The sequence below is a fragment of the Chiloscyllium plagiosum genome, unplaced genomic scaffold (assembly GCF_037043375.1).
Source record: "Chiloscyllium plagiosum isolate Xiang-an unplaced genomic scaffold, Cpla_swu_hap1 HiC_scaffold_26, whole genome shotgun sequence".
NCBI classification, from domain to species: domain Eukaryota; kingdom Metazoa; phylum Chordata; class Chondrichthyes; order Orectolobiformes; family Hemiscylliidae; genus Chiloscyllium; species Chiloscyllium plagiosum.
Window position 1 is genome coordinate 31,205,251 of NW_028270164.1, and position 19,638 is coordinate 31,224,888.

At 38.5% G+C, this 19,638-nt stretch overlaps 1 protein-coding gene across 1 annotated transcript in view; it reads left to right on the forward strand.

The window, feature by feature from the left end:
* rnpep (arginyl aminopeptidase (aminopeptidase B)) overlaps positions 1 to 19,638 on the forward strand; it is a 36,778-nt gene that overhangs the window by 1,190 nt on the left and 15,950 nt on the right. The window contains exons 2-6 of the mRNA XM_043716769.2: positions 6,689 to 6,829; positions 8,302 to 8,453; positions 14,554 to 14,670; positions 17,951 to 18,186; positions 18,993 to 19,106. Coding sequence (XP_043572704.2) covers positions 6,689 to 6,829; positions 8,302 to 8,453; positions 14,554 to 14,670; positions 17,951 to 18,186; positions 18,993 to 19,106 — 760 coding nt within the window. The remainder of the gene's footprint in view (positions 1 to 6,688; positions 6,830 to 8,301; positions 8,454 to 14,553; positions 14,671 to 17,950; positions 18,187 to 18,992; positions 19,107 to 19,638) is intronic.

Sequence of the window (19,638 nt, forward strand, 5' to 3'; positions counted from 1 at the left end):
CAGGGTCTAGTCAGAAATGTTGGCCTGGGAGCACAGTGTGTTGAAGTGATAGGCAACCGGAAGCTGGGGGTCGTTCTTGTAGACACACTTGGAAGTTCTGCAAAGTGGTTATCCATTCACCATTTCATCTCCCAATCATAGAAATCCATATTATGAGTGAATACAATAGTCTTGATTGAGTGAAGTGCAGGTAAATCACTGTTTCACCTGGAAGGTGTGTCTAGAGCCATCGATAATGAGAAGGGAGGAGGTAAACAGGCAAGTACTGCACCTTCAGTGATTGTATAGTAAGGGGGTGTGGGGAGGTCTTGGGAGTTGAGGAAGAGCTTCCAGTTGCCACTTCAACACACCACTGTGTTCCTTCACCAACATTTCTGTCTCAGGCCTGCTACAGCAAGGCTCAACACAAGCCAGAGGAGCATCGTATCTTCTGCCTAGGTACCTTAACAGCCTTCAGGACTCATCGTTGAGTTTAACAATTTCAATGTGAACACCTTCCTCCGTGTTCATTACCCGCCCCCAAGTCCTGTTCTGTATAGTTTGCTCTTAGCACAGCCAACTCATATTTTCACCAGGAAACATGCATAATATCCCCCATTCGGGTGGGTAGGAAAGATCAAGATAGGGGGAAGACATTAGGATTGGGGGGATGACGAGAACAAACTTTACATTTTCTGCCTTCCCCTATTCTTTCTCTCTCTGTTCCCACCCCTGCTAAGCCCCATTTGATTCCCATTTCACTTCCACTTCCATTCTGCACATGTGACCTGCAGACATTGCGCATGACTCAATGATGTTGAAAGTCACTGTAGCCATGGGCAGGTGCACCGCAGGTCCAATGTCAGCAGATACTGTCTTTCAACTAATTTCACTTCCTGTTAGCACCCATTTAGCATTTAACTGTTTCTTGGCTTATCAGTAATTTCTTTGCTTTATTTTCTCTCCCTCTATCCCCTCTCTCTTCCTTGTAACCTAGGCTGCTGAAAAGAAAAGGGTGCGAACGGATGTCATTCTGTAACTCATCAAATGTAATTGATTTGCTCACAAATGAGCAACAAAACACACACATTAATGCCTCTGATACTTGGTTCTGAAAATGCTCTTTGTAGGGTCCAAGAAATAATACGAGAAAAAGCCTAGTACTGTTGGTCAGGTCTGAACTTTTGGCCATCCTAGAGTTGGGCAGTGTCCTGATGGCAGCAATAGTGTACACTAGTTTGGTGATATTCCAGTTCAAGCAGGATAATAAACTGAACAGGACAGATGGATGGGCCTGGAAATTCTGAAAAGCTCAGCTATTTGGTGACTCGTGGGTATTGTTGGACTACACATGTGTTTCTAACAAGAGCCACTGAGTCAACTTTATTCTGAAAGGGCAAATGTCGCTTGGCATGTCTGAGTAGTTTGATTAAAAATACTTAAGGGTGTGGCAATGTTTTATTCAGCGGGTAAGCTACTGAACCCCACAACTTTCAGGTGAATGTTTCCATATTTAATGTTGACTGAATTATGGCCCTGGCAAAACACTGATTAATTTTGCAATTAGAAATGTACATAACAAGGAGTTTGCAACATTACATTTAAGATTATGGTTAGCAAGTGATTCTTTCACCAATTCTTATCAAACCACTGGCCTAGTTTACGCAAAAAGGACAATGACTGCAAATTTGAACTGGCTGTTTTACATACTGGATTGGTAAGACTTTCAATTTAAGCATTGCTGTCAGAACACATCATTCTTTTTGGGTCCCCTGAGTGGCATCAGAATGATGTGACTACTAAGCCAACTATCCTGCACCATGGAGACACAATAGGATTCAATTAAAATCTGTCACTAGAAATGCAGAGACCTTTTCTTGCCTTAAAATAACAGGGGTAGAGTGGCAATCTGACTATAATGGTAATTCCTGGAAAATCAAGCCTGTTTTTAAAAATTATTTTGTGTGGCATTAATTGAACAAATACTATTTTGATTTGGAGTAATCGTAGTTTGGATAATTTCAGTTTTTAAAAATTGTTATTGTCATGTGCCCGGCATGTGATACTGATGTGTTTCATTTTAAAAATTCTTTGGTTGGAGTCCGGAAACCACATCACTTAATGGATCTTTGCAATCCTTCTCAAAGATTAAAATTTTTATTCCACTTTCAGAATTCATATTTCCAAGCCTAGCTCAGGATCTAAGATCAGATTTGTTATAACATCTAACACAGATACAAAGCTCAGCATGTTTTCTGATTATTGTAGTTTTTTTAATTTTAAAGGAAATATGCCTGTTATGTTAAATTTATCTAATGAGTAATTTTTCCCTTTAAATTTCTTGTATAGTTGTCAAAAATGTAGTAAGATAATTTCCCCGTGACTGTGTTAAAAGTTTGAAATGAACATATTTTCGTATAGTTGTATGAAGTCTAAATGGTTCCAAAAACATTGTTTTGCGTTGAAAATACAGATACAAATGAAAGCTTTAAACATGGCATGAGAAAAGAAACACTCAATTCAACAAATCTGCTCTTCCGCAGATCAAATGCAATTTTATTCTATCATGATCTCTGCTTCACTACAGAGGTTGATCTGGAGGAAGGATTGCATAGAGTCCTAAAAAGTAGTGAATGAAAATATCAAATTTCTGTTCAACTACACTTCTCCAATATTTACTTCTGCACTTCATGAACATGTGCGCCACCCACTTCTTTTGCTGCTTATCCCTGTAAACTTCGAAACCAGTTTAGTAAACTTTGGTACTGAAATTGCACTATTGATTACTAAGTTAAATTGTTTGTCTGAATTTCTATGTTGTGACTTTATTATGGGCATTAATCAAATTATTTTAAATATAATATCAGGGAGAGAAATTTCAGAAATTATTAAATATTTGTATGTTAGGAGCATAATGGCAAAAACTTTGGGACTTTTTATTAAGCTTTTCATGTCTGAATATAGGTAAGTATGGAAATCTGATGTTTTGTAAGAATCAGCCAAATTAATTTAGCATATAAAGAACAAAGAAACTTACAGCACAGGAAAATGCCCTTCGGCCCTCGAAGTCTGTGCCGATGCAGATCCTCTATCTCAGCCTGCCACCTATTTTCTAAAGATCTGTATCCCTCTGCTCCCTGCCCATTCATGTATCTGTCTAGATACATCTTAAATGATGCTATCATTCCTGCTTCTCCCACCTCTGCTGGCAATGCATTCCAGGCCTCCTCCCCTTCTGCATAAAGAACTTTCCACGAATATCTCCCCTAAACTTTTCCCACTCACTTTGAACTCGTGACCTCTCGTAATTGAACCCTCCCACTCTGGGGGAAAAAGCTTCTTGCTATCCATCCTGTCTATACCCCTCATGATTTTCTAGACCTCAATCAGGTCCCCCCCCCCAACCTCCATTTTTCTAATGAAAATAATTCTAATGTATTCAATCTGTCTTCATAGCTAACGTCCTCCATACCAGACAACATCCTGGTGAACCTCCTCTGCACCCTCTCCATAGCATCCACACCCTTTTGATAGTTTGGTGACCAGAACTGTATACAGTATTCCAAATGCGGCTGAACCAACTGTAACATGACCTGCCAACTCTTGTACTCAATACCCCATCCAGTGAAGGAAAGCATGCGTATGCCTTCTTGACCACTTTACTGACCTGCGTTGCCACCTTCAGGGAACAATGGACCTGAATGCCCAGATCTCTCTGTACATCCATTTTCCCCAGGATTTTTTTGTTTACTGTATATTTCCCACTTGAATTTGATTTTCCAAAATGCATCACCTCGCATTTGCCCGGATTGAGCTCCATCTGCCTTTTCTCTGCCCATCTCTCCAATCTATTTATACTCTACTGTATTCTCTGACAGTCCTCTTCACTATTTGCTACTCCGCCAATCTTGGTGTCATCTGCAAACTTGATTATCATCAACCGATACCTTCCTCCAAATCATATATAATATATCACAAATAGCAGTAACACCACTGGTCACAGCTCTCCATTTTGAGAAACTCCCTTCCACTACTACTCTCTCTCTCCTGTTGCCCATCTATCCATCTAGCTAGAATACCCTGGACCCCATGTAACTTCACCTTCTCCATCAGCCTAGCATGGGGAAACTTATCAAACGCCTTACTAAAGTCCATGTATATGATATCTACAGCCATTCCCCAATCAATCAACTTTGTCCCCTCCTCAAATAATGCTATTAGGTTTGTAAGACATGACCTTCCATGTACAAAACCATGCTGCCCATTACTGATAAGCCTGTTTTCTTCCAAATGGGAGTAGATCTAATCCCTCAGTATCTTATCCAGCAGCTTCCCTATCACTGTTGTTGGGCTCACTGGTCTATAATTACTTGGAGTATCCCTGCTACCCTCCTTTAACAAGGGGACAACATCAGCAATTCTCCAGTCCTCCGGGACCTCACCCATGTACAAGGATGCTGCAAAGCTATATGTTAAAGCCCCAGCTAATTTCTCCTCTCGCTTCCTTCAGTAACCTGGGTAGATCCCATCCGGACCTGGGGACTTGCCTATCTTAATGCCTTTTAGAATACACAACACTTCCTCCGTCCTTATGCCGACTTGACCTAGAGTAATCAAACTGCTATCCCTAACCTCAACATCCGTTCTGTCCCTCTCTGTGAATACTGATGCAAAGTACTTGTTAAGAATCTCACCCGTTTTCTCTGACTCCACGCATAACTTTCCTCCTCTGTCCTTGAGTGGGCAACCCTTTCTCTCGTTACCTTCTTGCTCCTTATATGTGAGAAAAAGGCTTTGGGAATTTCCTTAATCCTATTTGCTAAAGATATCTCGTGACCCCTTTTAGCCATCTTTCTTCCTCGTTTCAGATTGGTCCTACATTCCCGATATTCTTCCAAAGCTTTGTCTGTCTTCAGCCTAGACCTCATACACTCATCCTTTTTCCTCTTAGCCAGTCCCTCAATTTCACCTGCCATCCACAGTTCCCTAACCTTGCCATTTCAATCCCTCATTTTCACAGGAGCATACCTCTTCTGGACTCTAATCAACCTCTCTTTAAAAGCCTCCCATATGTCGAATGTGGATTTACCTTCAAACAGCTGCTCCCAATCTACATTCTCCAGCTCGTGTCAAATTTTGGTACAGTTAGCCTTCCCCAATTTAGCACTCTTCCTTTAGGACCACTCTCATCTTTGTCCATGAGTATTCTAAAACTTATGGAATTATGTCACTATTCCCAAAGTAATTCCCTACTGAAACTTCAACCACCTGACTGGGCTCATTATCCAACACCAGGTCCAGTATGGCTTCTTCCTGAGTTCAACTATTTACATACTACTCTAGAAAACCTTCCTGGATGCTCGTTATAAGTTCTGCTCCATCTAGACTTCTAACACTAAGTGAATCCCAGTCAATGTTAGGAAAATTAAAATCTCCCATCACTACTACCCTGTTGCTCCTACATCTTTCCATGATCTGTTTACATACTTGCACCTTTATCTCACATTCACTGTTGGAAGGCCTGTAGTACAGCACCAACATTGTTTCCGCACCCTTCCTATTTCTGACTTCTGCCAATAAGATATGCATCTTTGCATTATTCTGTACTGGCAGCTGCTTAGAAGCTAGCAGAGGGCACAAGAGAACAGGTTTTCCTGGTTTGATGTTAAACTTTTATGCAGTTACTGATCACACTATTAAATGGGGGGGCGGGGGGGGGGGGGGAGAGTTTCTCATTGCTGATCTGACAGCTTTTCTAAGGCAATTATGATCATAGTTAAGAATTTTTGTTTTGTCAGCTGTTTCTGAAATTAAAGAGGAACTGAACTTTTTTAAGGTATGACATTGCCTTATTGAAAGGACTATAGGCATCTCTCTTCATTAGAGACATATAACTTATGCACAGCTTGGAGAGTAACTGCTCTACATGTTGGCTGAGGTGAGGAAGTAGCCCTCTGTTAACTACAACTGACAGTACAGGGATTGAACACGCACTACTGGCTTTATTCTGCCATCTAGCCATCTGAGCTTACCAACCCCTCATTATTTATTAGTGAAGGTGAGTGGGATGAACTGAAGACATTTTTTTAAAAGACCAGTTTGAATAGTTGTATTCTAATAGTTCAAGCCTTGAAGTTAACATTGATCACTCTGGGTGTTATTGGTGACCAATTGATTGATCGTTGATTATTGAAACTTGGCAGATGTTGATTGGAGTAGGAAATTCCTACATTACAGTAGGTCCAAATGTAACCAATTAGTAAAAAAAGCAGTGGAAATTTTAAAAAGGAAGAGGACTAATTGTATTTCGACAACACCTTTCACAAATTGGATTGTCCCAAAGTACTTTACATACTTGTTGAAATGTAGCCAGTATACAGTCGTTTTAACTATAGCTATACTCAAATTGCCATGAACAATATTGCTAAAAGCTGAAGTCTATATTCCACAGTATTTTGGCAGTATTTTTCTAATTTACAAGTTAACTTATTTCTTTGCATTTTGCCACTCCAGATTTCCTGGCTTCATCCAGTACAGACTGCCAACAAAGAGAAAGCTTTTCTATATACGTCTGGCTTTCCTGTGCTGAATAGGTCTTTTTTCCCCTTCTTCCATACCCCAGCCAGGAAGAGCACATACTCTGCTGCTGTGCAGGTAAAATGCTCTGTTTCTGTATGAATACAGCTTGTTATTGCATTATTTTTGTTAGGTTGTTTGGCTGGACCCAGAACAGACAGCAGGAAAAGTCAAGCCATACCTCTTCACTCAAGGCCAGGCTGTCTTGAACAGGTCCTTCTTCCCTTGTTTTGATACCCCTGCAGTTAAGAGTTCTTATTCCGCCTCCATTAAGGTAAGACCTACATATTAACTTTTCCTCTAAATTTAACTAAGCTCAGATAAAGAGGGTTGAAAACTGCAGAAAGATACCCAGACAGAATTCTCAAATAATTTGATATTACTCTGAAGGCCTGTGTGTGAATTTCAAAATGAAAACATTGAGTAATCTTACTCTAGAGTGATACAATTTGACCTCTTAAAACAAGTGATTAATGATTCAAGGAGTTTTTTTTTAGATTAGATTACCCTACAGTGTGGAAACAGGCCCTTCGGCCCAACCAGTCCACACCGACCTTCTGAAGAGTAACCCATCCAGTCTCATTTCCCTCTGACTAATGCACCTACTACTACGGGCAGTTTTGCCTGGCCAATTCATCTGACCTGCACATCTTTGGACTGTGGGAGGAAACTGGAGCACCCGGAGGAAACCCACGCAGACACTGGGAGAATGTGCAAACTCCACACGGACAGTTGCCCAAGGCTGGAATCGAACCTGGGACCCTGGTAGTGTGAGGCAGCAGTGCTAACCACTACATGTTTCCAACTGGGAATTTTGATTTTTTTTTTCTTTTTTAATTCACTGTTTTAACACTGAGAAACTGCTGATATGAGGGATACATTGAACATGTTATTGGTGTAATCTTTTTTCTTTCAATGATGCCATGATTTGGAATATTTACTGATTGCTGTCCATTCCATACCATTTATTGAAACAAGCTTCGTGACAGCGAAGGGTAGAATCTACTCAAAATGTCTGCTTTAAGATTTCCTGTGTATAGCAGATTTTAAGCTGATGACCATGGGAAATGATAAACCAACCATAGTTATAGTAGTTAAATATTCAGATACATCAATTGCTACACAATATATAAATTTGATGGAGTGACACAGTGACGTTGGAATGAAAAAGACTTTTGTACATTCAACCAGATAAAGAGCGCATGAATGATGTTGTCAGGGCCGAACAAATTTATATGATTGTGCCTGCACTGCAGTTTGGAATCCAGGAATTTAAAAACCAAATAGAATTGCAGTTGTCTTCACAGACTGAATATTCAGCTCACGCCATTTCAAAAGCTCGGAAGACACATGCGCACACACACTAATTCAGCTTGATTATTTATTGGATTGATTAATTCAATATTTATATATCCAAAAAAATCATAATTTCGCTTTCTGTATAAGGCAGTAAAAAAAACTACAACACCAGCATTGAGGCCAGACACTATTAACAAATGCCAGATCCCATGCTCTAGTCTTTCCACATGTTGGTTGTTTCCTTGCTGAAGTGTAACATTCTAACATTGCCAACGGCCTGGCAGTGTGCCCAGTTACTGAAGTATACCTTCTATTCACAACAAAAGTGAGATGAATCTAGCCTGACTAATTGATGATCTATTAGTCTTGTAATTTCTGGATAAGAAATAGAAATATTTCTCTTGGACAATGTGTGAATGTTTAATATCACTGTCACTTATCTTTTAGGTTCCTAAAGGCTTTAGAGCAGTTATGAGTGCAACTAACTGGGATCACGATGAAGAGGAAAACATATTCCACTTCAAAATGCAACACCCAATTCCTTCATATCTTGTTGCTTTAGCAGTTGGTGACATTGTCTCTGCTGATGTTGGACCAAGGTGAGCTCATCCTCTGTCTAGCTATTTTGTAGTGGCTAGAGTTTCAAGGATGAGACATTTTTACCAAGTGGTGAATTCCAACATTGAGAAATTAGAAATCTGCTTTTTGAACTCTTGTTTCTGAATTTAATGTTTAAAGCAAGAAGTGACTTGTTAGATTCACTAATGGTCACTTCAAGTAAGTTGCTCCTGACATCAGACAACCTTGTGAGTTTCTGCACAATCTGGGTAAAAGAAATTGGAATTGTTAATGTTGGACTTTTTTTTGCCCAGCCTGGTTGAAAATCCAAGAAGATGCCCGATTTGTCATAAGCAGCTTACTCCAAACAAGTCAGTTAAATTTGACAAGATGTTTTAAAAGCAGCCAATCACAATGCTACTTGCTCTTAGCAAGTGACAGCCACTTCTGCCTAGTCCAGCTCTCCCACATCTGAGCAACCTAGAGAAATACAGATAGTGGGGAAGATGGAGGAGTGGTTGAGTGAGGTGGATGGGAGTACAGAGGGCATGAGTAAGTGAGTTGGGGGAAGCGGGTTGGGGCAAGGGAGACGAAACAGAGATAGAAGGGGGTGCGGGAGCGAGGAGAGAAAGCTGGTTTCACTGTATGGGAGTGAAGACTTCTGGAGCTTGGCTCAAAGCTACATGAGTACAGAACATAACATTTCTACAAAAAACTTTAAAAACCTGTTTCCTATGTTTATCTGTAATAGTTGAACATTTTACTGACATAACAAATGTTACTATTCTGCTTTATTGCCATTTGTTTGCTGGCATGTGGGGTCATGTTAACTGATGCATGAACATAATCTAGCCAAGCCATGTTATATTGTAAATATGACTTTGTCCTGTGTATTACATGCATAGACTTCGTTGAATGTTGAAATACTGGATCACTTTGATTTTGACCAAATGGAATGGTCTGCAAAAGTAGATAGGAAGTAAACAGAAACTAAAGTTTCAAATAACTTCAAGTCAAAAATTTCCACCCATTTGAAATGACCCAGAAATGTGCATTTCATGACAGATCATCAAAAGTGATTCCTTGTCACCAAAACTTTTCAAACTTCTCTTTGGCACGGTAGCACAGTGTTTAGTACTGCTGCCTCACAGTGCCAGGCAACCAGGTTCAATTGTAGCATTGGATAAATGTTGGCATGGAGACCTCTGGGTGCTCCATAGGCCAAAGATGTGCAGGATAGGTGGATTGACCATGTTAAAAATAAATTGCCCTAAAATATTCAGGGGTGTGCTGGTTAGGTAGGTTAGCCATGGTTTAAAAATCCCATGCGGGGTTATGGAGACGGTTGGATCTGCGTGGGGTGCTGTTTGGAAGGTTAGTACAGACTCGATGGACTGAATAGCCTCTTTCTGCACTGTCAGGATTGTATGATTCTGTAGCACTCGCAATGGAGTTTAAAAGTGCAGAGAAATCACTTTGTTTTCTTTTTGCCAGTATGTAACAGTTAACATACAACTTAATTTCTGTCAGTGTCAAAATGAAAGTTCTTTTCCTTTTGCTGAACAGGATATCACATTTATTACAAGAAGTAATTAATAATGATGAAGGGGTAAATTCATAGCTTTTCACTGTCAATGAGGAATGCGAAAAGACTAAGCAGTTTTTGTTTTTCAAAATTATGTCCAAAAAAAAATTCCTTGCAGTATTCCTTTAGTCCAGTCGTCTTTTTTTGTACCTATGACCAATAAAGTGAATTCTGATTGTATTTGTTTCCTGTTATGTCATGTGATGAGGCCCACTGATTCTATAAAAGGATTCAAATGTAATGAAACATGAGGCTTATTATAGGACTGCAGGTGTTATTTGGCAATACCATTTAATTAAAATATTCTGTTTCTACATTTTGCATGTGCACTGACTGCTATGGCAACAGGTATGTGGGAAATGAGGAATGCAGTTCTTAAAGGGATGCAGCATTTTTATTTTGCTTTGGGCTTAGGAGAAACCTCCACCTTTTAGAATTGGTTATTTGAGTGAATGTAGTGTCTCATGTCAGGTCATTGGGTGTGCTCTTCTAGACTAAGGAAGACTATTAAGGTTGTTTAAATGGGAGTGTGTGTTCCGTTTTAATCAAGCACCATGCCCATAATACAGTGAGATGCCACCATTTCAACACTGAAGTGTTGAATTTGTATATCATACAAAACAGGCTTTTAGAGCATGAGATCAGACTTTTAACAATCTTTACATTCTGATTAGAGGCCAGCAATAGAAAAGGGTACAATGAGAAAAGGATGTTGAATAGATTGATAAACTGCTGTCAATTTCTGTGGAACTTATGGTTATATCATTTGGTTTATTATAATTGCTTCTATTGTCAAAAGGGATGCATTAATGTTATCTACAAGTGGCAGGAATCTGAAAGAATTAATATAGATTGAAGTGACAAGACTGAGGATTTAAGGGAGCAGCGTGGTAAGAAGAGGGTTGTCAATATAAAGAACTATAGTTTATACATAATATTCTACCTTATGTCTGTAGGGAAAGTTTAGGAAAGCATTATAAGAGATGGGATTTATTATAATCTAGTGAGCAACAATTTGATTGGAGATGGTCAACTTGGTTTCATCAAGGGCAGGTAGTGTCTCACAAACCTCATTTGAGTTTTTTGAGAAGATGACCAAGCATGTGGATGAGGGTAGGGCAGTTAACATGGTATACATGGGGCTTCAGTAAAGCCTTTGGTAAGATTCCACATGGTAGGCTATTGGAGAAAATACTGAGGCATGGGATTGAGGGTGATTTAGCAGTTTGGATTAGAAACTGGCTTTCTGAAAGAAGGCAGCAAGTGGTGGTTGATGGAAAATATTCAGCCTGGAATCCACTTACTAGTTGTGTGCCACAAGGATCTGTTTTGGGACCTCTGATGTTTGTCATTTGTATAAATGACTTAGACACAGGCATAGGTGGATGGGTTAGTAAGTTTGCAGGTGACACTAAAGTCAGTGGAGTAGTGGACAGTGTGGAAGAATGTTGCAAGGGGACTTAGTAAACTGCAGAATTGGGCTGAAAGGTGGCAAATGGAGTTGAATGCAGATAAATGTGAGGTGATTCACTTTGGAAAGAATAACAGAAAGGCAGAATACTGGGTCGTTGGAAAGATTCTTAGTCGTGTGGATGTGCAGAGGGATCTTGGTGTCCATGTACATAAATTCCTGAAAGTTGCCACCCAGGTTGATGGTGCTGTTAAGAAGGCATTCGGTGTGTTAGATTTTATTGGTAGAGGAATTGAGTTCCGGAATCATGATGTCATGCTGCAACTGTACAAAACGCTAGTCAGGGCTCACTTGGAATATTGTGTACAGTTCTGGTTGCCCTATTACAGGAAGGATGTGGAAGCATTGGAAAAGGTGCAGAGGAGATTTACCAGGATGTTGTCTGGTCAGGAACGAAGGCCTTATAAGGAAAGGCTGAGCCACTTGGGTCTGTTTCATTGGAGAGAAGAAAGCTAAGAGGGGATTTAATAGAGACCTACAAGATGATCAGAGGATTAGATAGGGTGGACATTGAGAGTCTTTTTTTCCTAGGATGATGACGTCAGATTGTACAAGGAGGCGTAGTTGCAAATTGCGGGTTAGTAGATTTAAGACAGATGTTAGAGCCAGGTTCTTTACTCTGAGTGGTAAGGGCTTGAATGCCCTGCCTGCCAATGTAGTTAACTTATCCACATTAGGGGCATTTAAACAGTCCTTGGATGAGATATGGATGATGATGAGATAGTGTGGGGGTTGGGATTAGATTAGTTCACAGGTCGGCGCAACATCGAGGGCCAAAGGGCCTGTTTTGCGCTTTATTATTCTATGTTGTATGTACCTTGGTAATTGTGCAACATCTGCATTGGTCTAGTGAATCTTGTAATTTTACGTGTTGCAGGATTTTATTATGCCAGTGGTCAAGTATTTGCCATTACTGAGATTCTGCACTTTGCAGGAGCCATACACTTGTCCAATGTTTGGCATCCTCTCCTAGTTTTCATGAGGAAGATAGGAAATATGTATTTGTAGATATGGGGAATCTTTCACTAACTTGATCCAGTGATGTGCCAGATGTTCCAGTGGTAAGCTGAAAGGATCCAATAGAGTGAAATTTCAATACTTATGGGTGATCATTTAGCAATTTTAAGGCCTGTCCATGTGCCAGATCTTGTGAGCATATCAGGGGATGAATGAATTTTGTGGAATAACAACATAACACTAGAAACTGAAACAGGAATAGTCCACAGCCTGATCAACCTGCTCCAGCATTTAACATGATTATGGCTAATCTTAGGTTTCAACCCCACCTGATCCCCTCACCTTTTTGATTCCCTGAGACTGTCTCTCAGTCTATCTCAGTCTTAAATGTATTCAGTGATACTGCATCCACCAGCCTCTGAGATACAGAATTCAACAGATACACAAACCTTTTGAGTGAAGTAATTTCTCTTCTTAGTCCCAAATGATCAATCCCTTATTTTAAGACTGCCCCTTCAGCACCTACCCCATCAAGCTCCTTCGGTATATTGTACATTTTCAGTGAGATCACTTCTCACTCTTCTCAACTCTAGAGAATATTGATCTAATTTACACAGCTTCTCATCATAGGACAGCCCCTTCATCCCAGGGTCCTTTACTAAAGCACCACCAAATGTAAGTAAAACAAATTGATTTGTTTATGGACAACACTTCCTGTAATCACTATGAAAGAAACGATTTTATGAATTGGACCATATCATTTTTCCAAAGTTGCTAGATACAGGTACAGTTATAACATTTAAAAGACGTTTGGGCAGTTACATAAATAGGAAAGGTTTAGAAGGATATGGGCCAAATGCAGACAAATGGGACTAGTTTAGTTTGGGAACCTGCTCAGCATGGATAAGTTGGACTGAAGAGTCGGATTGGTGCTGTATGACTCCACCTCTTTAAGCGTACGTTATTAACATTGGCAACAACATGTTGCCATCTCCAGTTTCAGTGCTGACTCACTTGCGCAGTCAAGATTTAGTTTTGTATTAAAATAACTTTGTAATGCTCTCAGCACAGGATCAGTGTGATGTTTCAATGTTCATGTATTTTGTTTGCTTCGCTTCCTGATGCAAAGCTGTGTTTCTTACTAAGATATGATTTGGTGTTATTTACAGCCCTCTTACTTATGGAATCAACTTCAAACATTATTATCATCCCTCCAAGCCATATACCATCCTAACTCAGAACTAAATTGTTGCTTACCCACTCAAAACCCTGCAACTCTGTCCCAAACAGTACTGTGGCACTATAAAGATTTTGGCAGTTCAAGAAGTTGACTCCCCATCACTTTCTCAAGTGAAATTAGGAATGGACAACAAATGTTGGTCTAGCTAGTAATGTACACATTCTCTGAACAAAAAAATAGTCAGACCGTATTTTTCATTGTAGATAGCCTGAAGACCGGTTTTCCTAATGTGGTCATGATGTGTTTTTGTGTCTAAAAGCAAAGCTCTGGGCTTGATCTGATTGCTTGCCTTTCTTCCCCATGTATGAGCATCCTTTCCTCCTCCAAATCCACACTCGTCTGCCCAGTTCTACATTGTGCACATATTGAATTCGTACTGTAACTCAAAGGAGGTGGTCTTTATTGAATTCTTTTGTTTGCTTTCTTTCTGGTCTTGTACCTCCTTGCACCTAGTCTTGTAAACACTGCCATATGTGTTTTGGTTCAATCTTTCTCACCTCTTTTACTCTTTTGTTTATAAAATTTTATCGCATTCGTGGTACAATTATAAATTGGTCTGAATGGTCCTTTATCTATTTCGTATTTGAATCGTTTTCATGGTCGTCTTCAGTTTACATCTGAAGAAGAGATCCCTTTTTTTGTGTTTACCTACAAATTTGAGCATTCAATGAATGCTGTCAACTTGTAGTCACAATATATAATAAGAGGTGGTAACAGGATCTAGATTTGTTTTCTGGACATTATGCTTCCTCCAGTGAACTAAACAATTCTACCTCCTGAGAATGTCTGTCACCTCAGTAGAGAAATTATGTTGATTAAAGTGCATAGATTTCATTGTTTCATTCTTACTGTTTAAAAATATTGATAGTAATCATATTTCTGGGACAGGAGTCGTGTCTGGACTGAACCCAGTCTGTTAGAAGCTGCTAAAGAAGAATATGATGGTGTGATTGAAGATTTCTTGAAAGTTGGTGAAAAGCTATTTGGGCCATATGTATGGGAAAGGTAAATCTTTCTGCTGTCTTTTATTCAAAAACTCTTGTAAGCACACAGTTCCTGCACACAAACCCCGCTTCACATTGTCATTGCTTTTGTTAATTCTTTTACATTTAACTTAAAATTACATATTTAATGTTGGATCTGCCAACATAAACATTTTATTATGGTGTTTTCCATAAAAGCAAATTGCTTGTCACAGATTCTCAATAAATTAACTGAAACGCTGATAACAAATGTCTTTTCTAATTGAAATTTCTAATGCCTGAAAGAAGCAAACTGAATTATTTCCTCTTTGCAGAAGCAAACTCGCTTTCTCTAAATTAATGTCTATTTGCTAATTCCAATTGCATATATGTTAACTCCTGTCTACAACACTGGAGAATCAAACCTTTGACATGCAAGTTTAATTGCATCATTTTTCTCATACTTCTTTTGCCTTTTGCATACACTCTCGCATGCCCTCTCTTGTCATCTTCCTCTTGCCTTTCAAGTTTTTCACATGTGAACCTCTGCCTTCTCCCACTGTTTTCATTTTCTTTATTAGTTTTTCTTAATGTGCTTTGTAACATTCATAGTACAGCTTTAATATGAACCACTCCTAACTGGCATTTTTTAAATGCCTATTTCGCAATTATGTTATTAAACTCGACCTGACTGAATTTGTTGTGTTTTTAAATATCTTTTCATAAGGTTCTTACTGAATCTTCAACTTTGGTTGAATAAGCATAAATCATAAAACAGTAGGACAGTTTTTTTTCTCATCTGTATAACATTAGTTTTGCAATGTACATCAGTAAATCAGTGTGTCTATTGCTGTCGGTGTTTGACATGATGCCCCGGTGTTTAAAATCTTCAACTCTGTGCCTAATGGCACAGTCGAGAATAGTGGGTACTAAAGAAAGATTTAATTGAAGAACCAATAAAACGGAACTACAAATTCTGGAGATCTGAAACAGCCAGCAATTTCTGACTTTGCTTCATTGAGGAGGACTATGACCATCATAAACCCCTGCAGATTAGATTGTAGGTTTTAACTCCATTGTCTGCTGTTTTCAGTGACATTGTTCATTAAGCAATGATTTAACCTTTTGCTATTCTGAAGAACAACTTGTTTGATTAGCTGAAATATAGGGGCAATGCACATGCTATTTCTAAGGTCATTTCATTAATTTACTGTCCTTATCTGTTCACTATGTACATGTTCATTGTAGTTGACAGTCTCCATTACACCCTTGATATCGATTATAATCTGGTCATTTACAAACTATTTAGTAATTTATAAATAAAATTCTAGTTTGACATTTTTATGATGTAATTAATAGTTAGGGTTTCAATCACTGACATTGATCAATTGAATTGGACAACAGTGTTGGAAAGAAAACTTTAAAGGAATGAGAAATATCTACAATAATAAGTATATTCTTTGACTAGATCCTGGGTTTATTTTTCAAAAAAAGTTCATTTTCAAAGTTCTTAAAATTGTTTTCGAGTTATTGTTTTGCGGCTGGTGGCAATCTTCTCTGAATTTAAATCCACATTATGAATTCAAACTTGCAATCTAGGCAGTCCCTTCATTGGAGTACTTTTGGGATAGCTGCAATGACAGAGTTGCAATCTTTCTGCATCGATTAGGCAGAGGTTCCATCTGTTCACGCAAGTGGGTGTAAAAGATGCCATGGCATGAATTGGAAAACATTAAAAGCAATTTCCTAGTATCCTGGCTACAATATTTCCGTTTCAAAAGTAATTCATTATTATTGTTTGCTTCTGAAGTCCTGAGAACATGCTAAGCTGCAGATGCTTTTCCTGATCAAAAAAAATTATTGTTTTCTTTCTATAATATATTATGAAGTTAGATTCGAGAAGTTGAGACTAAGGAGAAGGCTGAGGGGAGATTTGATAGAAGTTTTTCCAAATCATTAGAGGTCAGGGCATAGTAAAAAGGGAGAAACTTCTGACATGTAAAATTGAGAATCAGATCACATGCTTTTAAAGTGTTTTGCAAAAGAAGCATATGCAAGGTGAGGAAAAGCTTTTTCTCACAGTCAATAGTTATAAGCCAAGGTTTAAAATGCAGTACCTACAAGTGTGGAGGAGGCAGGATTGATTGCAACGTTCAAGAAGACATTATATGATTATTTAAGTACAAACAATGGGCAGAGTTACAGAAAAAAGATAGATTGGCTCTCTGAACATTTGGACTTAGTGCCAGTGTAGATACAAGGGGCTGAATCACCACCTTCTGCACCATAAAATTCTGTGGTTTTATGACTTGTTTCTGTGCCCCAAACTAAATTCCATTTGATTGCTCATGGCTCTCAGCCTGTATGTTGTTTAGCTGCACAAAACCTAGCAGCCAAATTTAAAATACATACACATTTACTAGAAGATAAAACTTTGAACCAGAGTGTCTGCAGTGTCTTTTAAAGGGACGTCCAAAAGATTGCCACGTCATTTCTCAGATTCAGAGTGATAGGTTACAAAGTGAACTGTCTGTTTGTTACGCAAGTTCTTTTGTTTTTGCAGCTGTACGGAGCTAGCTTCTGGGAATTGCTCTCCACTGAGGTGTGGTTTTCAAAAATCTCTTTTTGTTCTTTTGAAATCAAGGGAGTAGCAAGATTCGTGAATAGATTCCAGAAAGCCAAGATGAAACTGCAGATTGCAGTACAGAAAGTGAAAGATAAATTCTGGAGTTGCTGAAAGTCTGAAATAAAAATAAAATGATGAAAATACTCAGCTGTGTTAATGAGTTCTGATAAAAAGTCAATAATCTGAAATGTTGAATCTATTTTTTCTTTCCATCAATGCTGCCTGAATTTGATATTTTTCAAGCTTCTATTTTTATTCTACTGTGGAAAATAAACTCGAGTAACTGAATTGATTTATCAACTGGCAATAGACTGGATTTTTGCAGATCCCTGTACATTTTATTTTTGTAACATATTTGAGCTATTGTATAGGGTAAGAAACTTAATGGAGAAAATCACAGGATGTGCCCATTGAGACTGATTGTAAGCTTCAGAATACAGCTCTGTCCCTGCCTAATTTCATCAATTCTTCCATAGGTTACATATTCTGATACAGAACCATTTCTTCATCCAGCCATAGTGACCATCTCAAGTTTTCATTTGCAGAACTAATTTACGATTCATGTTGTATGCCATTGTTGGTGAGGAGAAGATGAGTATTGAGACATGATATAGTGAGAAAATCATGTGTGGATACATTTGGGGGATGTTTTAACTGTTTAAAATAAATAACCCCAAGTTTCTTGTAATATTCTAAGGTATGATCTTCTCTTCATGCCTCCGTCTTTCCCATTTGGTGGGATGGAGAATCCCTGTCTTACGTTTGTTACTCCATGTCTGTTGGCTGGAGATCGTTCATTGGCTGATGTCATCATCCATGAGATTTCTCACAGCTGGTTTGGCAATCTTGTAACAAATGCCAACTGGGGAGATTTCTGGCTTAATGAAGGCTTTACAATGTATGCTCAGCGGAGAATTTCAACAGAACTTTATGGTATGTCTTTTAAGAGTGTACATTAGTGATTTAGAATTTCAGTCTTCCAAATGTGATTTCTAAAAATGTGATAATGCTTATTATTCATCTTCGTGCCATTTGGGTATACTGCTCAATTGAGGTATTGAACCTTAGTACATTTTTTCAGAGTTTTTAAAATAAATTTATTTATTTCATATGATTTAAAATGTAAATGCTTAAGTGTCATCTAATTTTATTAGTGTTATTCATGATTTTGGGGTTAAAACACTTTTTCTAACGGAGCCAATGAAGGGAATTGTTTCTTCTCCTAACATTTATGATGGAGATTTTCCAATGTGATGAGTTGTCAAGTTGAACAGACTCATGGTAAGGAACTGACTAGAAGTTAATCACATCTCATTTTGGGAAGTTGTATGAAGTATAGCAGATCATAAGGTGTCTAATCAAACAGCATGTGTACAAATTATACATGCATCTTTGTTCGTATTTTTATGAAGCGGAAGGGCCTAAAGAAAAGGGAGATTTTTTAAAAACAGAGTCATTGGTTTTAGTTTTTAATCCTGTTAAAGGTGGGGTCTAACTAGTTATGAGCATTCTCATTGTCACTGCCTGTGGCACTCCAGGAGAGTATGAGGGAAAGTTTGGTTATCTCTGAAAGATTGTTGTCTTTTCCTAGTTTTGCTCTTTAAACCTAAATCCAGCCCCTGACAAACTGCTGAATTGTTTGTTGTCAATTCTATCCAATTTTATTTGCACGTAGCTCTGTTGCATGATGTTACAGATATTGTTAGTAGGTTAATCTATCTGTACATTTTATTTCTCAGGTGCGGCATATACTTGTCTCGAGGCTGCTACAGGGAGAGCCCTGCTTCGGCAACATATGGATAACACAGGGGAGGACCATCCACTCAACAAACTGAAGGTCAAAATTGAACCAGGTGAGAGTTTAGCCTTTATATCTACACAAAAACAAAGTGCTAAAGCAACTCCATTGGTCTGGCAACATTTATGGAAAGTAAAATAGAATTAACTTTTTGACCCAAAAGACTGCTCTGCAGAACTGAATCAACCTTCATGAATTTAATGAATAAAAAAAAGCTTTGTTTAGATTCACTTAGAGTGAATCCTGATAGAGGCTTGATTTCAAAAATCTTTCTCATTAATAGAGCCTGCTCTATAATTTTTATGGTTATTAGTGCACCAGAATCAAGTGAATATTTCAACGAAGTGAATAGAAATGAATGGTTGAAAACATTTTGCAATTGTTGCTTTGTTTAGATTCACATTTTGTATAGTTCTTACATAGAAGACATTGATTTGCTCACCTCAATTTCTCTGCTTCCCTCATCTATTCTAAGCTAGCTTTCTCCCAAGCTTTGCTGTATTCTATTCTTTCTGATCTACCCCTCATTTGGTGCACTGACCTGTAACTTGCAGAGGTTACGCATCAACTCTCCAACACTTTCTCTC